At 49.6% G+C, this 7273-nt stretch overlaps 1 protein-coding gene across 1 annotated transcript; it reads right to left on the reverse strand.

The window, feature by feature from the left end:
- Positions 1-1986: 1986 nt before the first annotated feature.
- On the reverse strand, positions 1987-5498 carry LOC121094454 (mas-related G-protein coupled receptor member X4-like). Its single transcript, XM_040607988.1, has 2 exons — positions 5188-5498; positions 1987-4638 (listed from the first exon to the last, which is right to left on the reverse strand). The coding sequence occupies exon 2, from the start codon at positions 4576-4578 to the stop codon at positions 3622-3624; it is 957 nt and encodes a 318-aa protein (XP_040463922.1). The 5' UTR covers positions 4579-4638; positions 5188-5498; the 3' UTR covers positions 1987-3621.
- Positions 5499-7273: the final 1775 nt, after the last annotated feature.

Genomic DNA, 7273 nt, shown 5'->3' on the forward strand with positions numbered 1-7273 from the left:
GCAGCTGATGGAAGGAGAAAGAAAACAACATCGTGTCGGGCTGCAGAGCTGAGGAAGAAGCAAGAGCAGCCTTTTATGGGGATTTGGGGGGAAAAATGGGAATTTGTCACACTCTTTAATTCCAGGGTTAAATCGTTCTAAGAACGGTACAGGCTTGATCGTGCCGGGGGTTTACAAGTGGCACGTTCCTGGCACTCGTGTTCATGCCAAGTTCATGCAAGGTGCTGCTTTCCAGCTGTGCTCCAGGGAAACATGGCTTTTTGCAACAGAATACGGCTGGTTGACAAGGCATCGTATCCCAGAGGTTGCCACTTCCCTGCTGAGGTCTCTCAGGAACCAGACAGCACCATAATCATCCCTGCAAGGGGACAGGGAATCTGCTCCAGCCCTGCTACTATCAGTGCCTACAGAAAAAAACATGGGAGGAGCTGAAGAATGTTTCACTCTTCAAAATCTCCACAAAAGTTTTGTCCACAGGGACAGAAGCATCCCAAAGGAGGCTTCAGATTCTTTTGCCTTACTTCAGCCAAGGCTATGATACCCTGTCCTCCAAACTCAGAAGGGCACATGGGAAGAGCTGTGTCTTCAGAAAAGGCACTGATTTTGGAAAGGAAATATTTCAAGGTGAAGATGAAATAACACAGTGCAATGCTGGGTGTCTGACGCCAAAGATCGCCTCTCCGATGCCAGAGAGAAGCACAGTGGGCAAATGTCAGCTGCAGAGGCTGGGATGGGAACCCACTTTGGCACAGTTCACCAAACCCTCCCCAGACACAGCTCCAAGCCAGGCTGTGAAGCAAGGCAGGGGATTACCAGGTCGGATAGTCTTGGTAAGCCAAGAGACATTAATTCCTCTACTCTCTTTGCTCACAGCAAAGATTTCATAGTAACTCCACTGAACACACCTCTGTGTCCATGACCAAAAAGAGCCTGAAATATGGAAATTAACATAACCAGATACATGGGCCACTTAATTTTATGGAAATCAGGAGCATCACACTGCTCATCTACCTGTGTGGGCTGTCAGGGAATGGGGCCATTGTTTGCTTCCCAAGCTTCAGCATCAAGAAGAAGCCCGTCACTGCCTCCACCCTGAACCTGGCCATCTTCAGAAGGAGCTGAGCAGCTCTGCTGCACAGCTTTTGTAAAAAATCATGATTGCACTGGTCTTTTTCTAGTTACCTACCTAAGGCGTCATTTTGTTACTAGTCCTAAATGAGATTCGGATTTCTTTGTTTTGTTTCCAAGATGGTAACTCTGACCCCAAAATTTGTTGAATAAACAACAGCTGGGCTTCACTGACACAGCTTGTCACTGCTGAAAAGAGCAAGACTGACAACTCTGTCACAAAATGGCTCATTTCCTCTCATTCTAAAGCCTCTGTCTTGTTTATGAGGAAGACAGGTACGTCCAGAGGTGCATCATCCTACGGTAGCTGCCTGGGATGAGTAATTTGGCAGTGCAAAGACCTCCTCATTCGTTCTGGGAGGGACATGGCCAGCAGACAACATGTTTCTGGGATGCTTGCAGTTAGCAGAGATGTATCTCACTGTAAGAAGCCTCCAGCTGAGCCAAGCCATGGCAGTGGAGCTGCCCACATGTGCTGAAAACTTTCCTCACGAACAGTTGAGCACACCAGGAGAGCACCTCCCTGTAGGATGGAGGGCTGAAGCCAGCTGAAGCAGGCAGAGGTGGAAGGGCAGAGGGAAAGATGTGAAGGAAGGGACCTCGCAGCATCCCACCAGCTGGGAGACTGCTGAGAAAAACAGTGAGGAGGCACACAGCCTGACAGGGAAGATCATCATATTTGCGGGTGGCAGGGCTGCCTGTATTCACCCACCCACTTCCCTGCCTCTTACACAGTGGGAAGTTGTCTGTCCTTTTCCCACTGCCTTAAATCCAAGAGTAATTAATGTGCCTCTCGTTTTAGAAAGAGAAGCAAGAGTATAACCTATGGGTGGTGAGTCATGCTTTGAAGACCCATGATGAGATTAAACATCGAAGAAACATTTATTAACAGAGTTGTTTTACAGAACAGGGCAGGAGTCTTCCATAGTTGAGAGGGGTTTTTTTTCTCCCTCTTTCCCATTTTCCTGTCCTTTGGAAAGTAAAGGAGTTACACTCTGTTGTCCAGGAAAGGGCTCCCATCATCCACGGAGCATCGCTCAGGGCAGGTGCAGAGGGACCACGATCCTCTCATGTGCTTTTCCTGCTTCCTGGGGTCTCCCTTGTCTGCAGTGTCACCCAGGCCAGCACCTATCTGAGCTTCTTGTTTCCACCAGAGAGTTTTATGTGTTTGGTTATCATGGCTCTGTACCTGCACCAAGTGATTAATTTTCATTCCAGCCTGTCAGGTGACATGTCGCTCTGGGCTAAGGGACAAGACAAAGGGCAGAAAAATTTGTGTCGCTATCCCAGGTCCCAGAGGCCACAGCATCAGTAGTTCCTGGGTCTGCTTTGCTGATGCCTTTCCTCCCTCCACCCCTCCCTGCCAGCTGCACTGTCCCAACCTTTCCCTGGTGCTCATACTGAAGTTAGTGCAGCCTGGTGGGGAGTCACACCAGGAAACAAAACCAGCTCAAAAGCAGTGGTTTGTTGGCGGCTTAGTTCCCAGGCTGACGAGAGCTGCTGTATCCTCCACCTCCTTGATAGCAAGGGATGACAGACACGGAGGGGAGAGAGAAGTGGAGAAAGCACTGCCACTGCCCCTTTCACCAGGGAGCCTGGGCCAGGCTATGGGGGTTCAGTCCTCATGGCTTCAACGGGGTCTTTTCCTTAAAAAGTCCACTTCTTTCCTTCCCTCTCCCTGTATCCTCTTTCACACAGCAAATCCGGTCTTTACAGGGTCTTCAGACAAGGCTGTGCTTTTTGGATTGTTTCATTTTAACCCTGCTCGTCTTGTTTTTCTAAGTAATGAACAGACTCACCAGTAACGAATACAGACCTCAGGTCATGGTTGCGAAATGGCATTTGCTCAAGCTAACCATCCAGACAGCCTGGAGAAAAGTGGGAGGAACCATGAGAGGCTGTTCCAGTCAAAAACCCTTGCGTGCAGAGAAGCCACATGATGCACAGACCAAACCCAGTTTGCAGCTGAAGCAATGCATTTCAGGGAAAGCCTTCCAGGGGCCATCCCAAACACATGCCTGCTTGCTTGGTAACAAAGCTGAATGTGAAGTGTCCACATACTCTTCACAAGCTGAAGATGCACACGCAAGGGTTTGCCCAGGAATTGTTCTGCCCTGCTGTGCCAAGCTTTCCCATCCACCCGCACTCTGCTCTTAAGCAGACACACAAAAAATCCACGGGCAGGAGCTGAGTCTCTGCAGCTGTTTTAATAGTGCACAGGGCAGAGCCAGCTCACTTTTGGGACAGGCGAAGCTCCGAGCTGTTGAATACAACATGTTTCAAAGCAAAAGGTTTTGATGAGTATTTCATCGCTCTGTCCAGTGTCCAACCCAGGCAGGAGTTCCTGTGCCACCCAGCATGTTTCGTTGTGCTGCAGCTAATTCTGTTCAGCTGCAACCAGACCCACAGCAAAGCCTCTTCCTTGTCTTGCCCTGGTTCACGGGATGTCTCCATCCCTAGAGCATCTTCTCTAAGGGAGGGGCTTCCAGAGGTTTAAACAGCTGTTTCCACTATGTTTTCTCTGGGAGTTTCACCTCTGATTTGGGACTCTGTTACATCTTCAAAAGCCCTCTGGAAAGCAACCCTAACAGAGAGTGTGAACTTCTTTGCACAGCTCCCAGCCAAGAAGTAAATAACAGGGTTTATACTGCTGTTCACACAGGCGAGAGAGAGAGAGGTGTCAAAGACAAAAATAGAAAAATCAAACAGTCTTAGCAAGAGCCAGTAGACAAAATCAGCGGTAAAGAAGGGAAAGAAGACAGCTAGCAGGACCACAACACAGAGCTTCCTTGGAGGATACTGCCATGAACAGCACAAGACCCTTGAAAGCAGGGTTAGACCAGAAAAAATCAGGGTAAGCACTGGTAAGAGGTAGCTCAGGGCAAAAACAATGAGCACCGCAGGAGAGAGGTAGAGGGTCACGGCAAGCAGGAAGGAGAGACCCCAGAGCAGGGCACACACCAGCACTGGCAAGTGCTTGGGGTGGTGGCAGGAGCAGCAGGCTGGGCGGAGGACAGACAGAGTCGTCATGGCACTGAAGGCGGTCAGGAGGTAAATGCTAGCAGTGAAAGAGAAGAGGATGGTGATGTTCAACACAGTTGTAATGTCCTGTGAGCTCAGCCTGTGACACAGGCTCTCTGGGCTGTGAAATATCACAAGGGCAATGGTGATGGAGAGGAGGAAGGTGAAGTCGGCGACAGCCAGGTTGAGGACGTAGACAGTGATGGGGTTCCTGAGGATGCGGAAACCGAGGAGCCAGAGGACAGCCCCGTTCCCCACCAGCCCGCAGAGGCAAATGAGCAGCGTGACAGGGACTTTGCTCAAGTGACCAGCTTCACAGTCTGTCCAGTTGTAGTGACTGTCCTCATGCCTCAGCAGCCTGTGGTGCCAGCTCCTGTTATATGCTGTCCCACCGGGCTGGCTCCAACACACAGAGCTGGCTCTTTCCATGGCGGGGAACAACGTGCTCTTCACGAAACCACTGCTGCTTCTCCTTCCCCGGTCACACAGCTGGAGGGATGAGATGAAACAGAAACATGTTAGCAGCTCTGCTGTCCCCCACACACGGCTTTTCAGATCTTTGCAGCCATGCCCCAGCTTCCATGTGTAGGAGCACAGAGAGAAACGAGGGACAGGAGAGATGGAAGGGAGGACATGGGGAGGTGGGTATGACATGCCTGGCACAAGAACATGTACAGAAGTAGAACAGACACTAGGGAGGTGCCTCGTCCCTGGCTTTGGACAGGACAGATGTGGAGGAGGAAAATAATAAGCTGAAAGGATTGTCCTTGAAGATGTCAAAGAGGAAGTGGTTTTGGGGGTGGATCTGATATGGATTCTCAGTTGTCTAATATTATAGCTGATACTACTAAGCTGCTAGGCTCCTTCAGTGGGATACTCATTTCAGCATTCCCCTACCACCTTTTTCCATAATATTTAATCTTAATATCCTAGACACTGCTATTCCACAATCGGATTTGGTGCAAATTGATCAACAGGTTCAACACCAGTGAGGGGAGGCACTGATTAAACTAAAAATCCCACCCAGAAAAGTCTGACCTTCTTTCCTCTCGCAGCCTGGAGAATTTCACTGGAGCAGACGCAGAGCAGCCTCACATCGCCTCATACTTGCCAGCTGCCACCCCCGTGACGGGATCTTCATGAGGTTTCCTGGAATTATCACTTGGAAAACTGGACCAAAGCCTGCCTGGGTGAGCCTGTGCAGCATCCAGCATGAGGTCTTTCTCAGGTCCTTTCACAAACCACTTCTGTCCGTGTTAGCCAAGCAGGCCATGTTCTCCAGGGTTCCTGCGAACAGGGAGCCGTTTCACTGTGTTTGGCAGTACCAGGGTTCTGGCTATAATCTATTCTTGGCTTTGTACAGGAAATGACTAACAAAAAAGTCAGTCTCAGAAACTAGACCTATGGGAAAAGCAGATTGTCTCCCTGTTAGGTTCCTGTTTCATTTCAGTTTAAAGCAACCCTGATCCCAAAATATTCATATCTTTGAACTGGCTGAACTTTTCTCCTATCGTTCCGGGGTGTATCTCTAGGACCCTGCACCACAAGCTTGGCGTTGCTGCAAAACTCCTAGTTCTGATGCAGATCTAGGTTTGTGACTTGTATACCGCAGTTTCACAGTGATACTTGATCTTCAAACACAGTTTCCAAGAGCATGCTACTACATGAATCAAGGAGCTGGCTGAATAGTAAGATCTGGGTATGAACCAGGTAGGCAGTGGAGACATGACTTAGGATTTCAGGGAAATCTTTTTTCCTCAGGAGAGGTGAATCAACGCTGCTTACTTGGCTCTAGTCGTCTAAAATTTATGGATTTCATCTGAGTTGCATTCTACGCTCCCTTTGTAGTCAGTCGGCAGCCTACAACATTTCCCACAGACAGACCGGTGCAATTTCTAGAGAGCTGAAGTTAGGTGGGATGGTTCCTACCCAGACTGACTGCAGTGAAGGTCAAATGCAAACAGCTCCTGTTGCATCTGGGAGCAGGAGTGCTCCTGCTGGGATCTGGCACACATGAGGCCCAGGACTAAAACCGCTTCCTCTCCTCCCTCCCTACTACATTTGTGTCGCCGACTACAGAATCTCACATCCCCTCACCAAGCCAACCCTTTAAAGTGCAAACAGGTCATGATAAGGAAAGCATCAAGGTACACCAGCACAATGCCCTGCAACACAACTGCTTGATGCCCAGTCTATCTGTATGCTCGACAAGAGAGCAGGATTAGCCAGGGTTTCTCAGCTTCTGCTTTCATGGGCAGCATCCCATGCACGATCATCCAAAATGTGGATTTCAACACAAGATCTACAGACATCAGTTATTTGTTGTATGCCTACAAGGAAGCTATGTTCTGTAAATATTATGGGTTTGGTAGCAGTTGTTTCTGTGTGTTGGGAAAGCTAATACAACCATCTGGCAGGCAGAGCTCAGCTTCCTCGAGCTATCACCAGTGAGAGCCTTCCAGCCTCTGTTTCTGTCTCTTTTCTTGGATCTGCCCTGGAAGTTTGCTCCATGGGCTTCTCCACCCCGTGCACAAACCTGCACTTTCTACCAGCCACCAGCCACTAGCGGTCTGGTTGTCCATCCTCTGTCCAACCTGGCACAATGCTGCTCTCCGGCAGCACTTGCCTCTGCCTGTCCCTTCCCACCTCCCCATTTAAGCCCCTTTGGCCGGGTAAAGGTCTGGCTGCTGGCAGCATCAGCCAGGCTGAGGTGGGTTTTCTCTGTCAGACTGTGGCACAGGAGGACATTAAGCCAGAGGGAGCTGAAAACAACATTTTTGTCCCTCACCATCATCTCCTCTGGTCTGGGGGGCTTTTGAGGATCAAGACGATGAGTGGTCAGTGCTTTAGTGTCAGGCACCAAGGTCCCAGAAGAGGGTAGCAGCAGGAAGAATTGGGATTTTCCTTGCTAGGAAGCAGACAAGGTACAGACTGAGGCCCAGGACTGTGGCTGTGTTAGCCATGGAGAACAGCAAAGCAGATGAGGCAGGACTTTCTGGACCACATCGTTTCAGCATTATAAACTAGTGGGCAGCATGAGGGGACTGTCACAACTATCATGTTAAGAACAAGCAAGGGCACCCCATGGACCCAGCAAGGGGAGAAACAGCAATCACCAGTAAAT

The sequence above is a fragment of the Falco naumanni genome, chromosome 10 (assembly GCF_017639655.2).
Source record: "Falco naumanni isolate bFalNau1 chromosome 10, bFalNau1.pat, whole genome shotgun sequence".
Taxonomy (NCBI): domain Eukaryota; kingdom Metazoa; phylum Chordata; class Aves; order Falconiformes; family Falconidae; genus Falco; species Falco naumanni.

What these genes read in the sequence shown, in the direction of transcription:
- LOC121094454 (XM_040607988.1), bottom strand. Translation starts at nt 4,578, where the DNA reads ATGGAAAGAGCCAGCTCTGTGTGTTGGAGCCAGCCCGGTGGGACAGCA.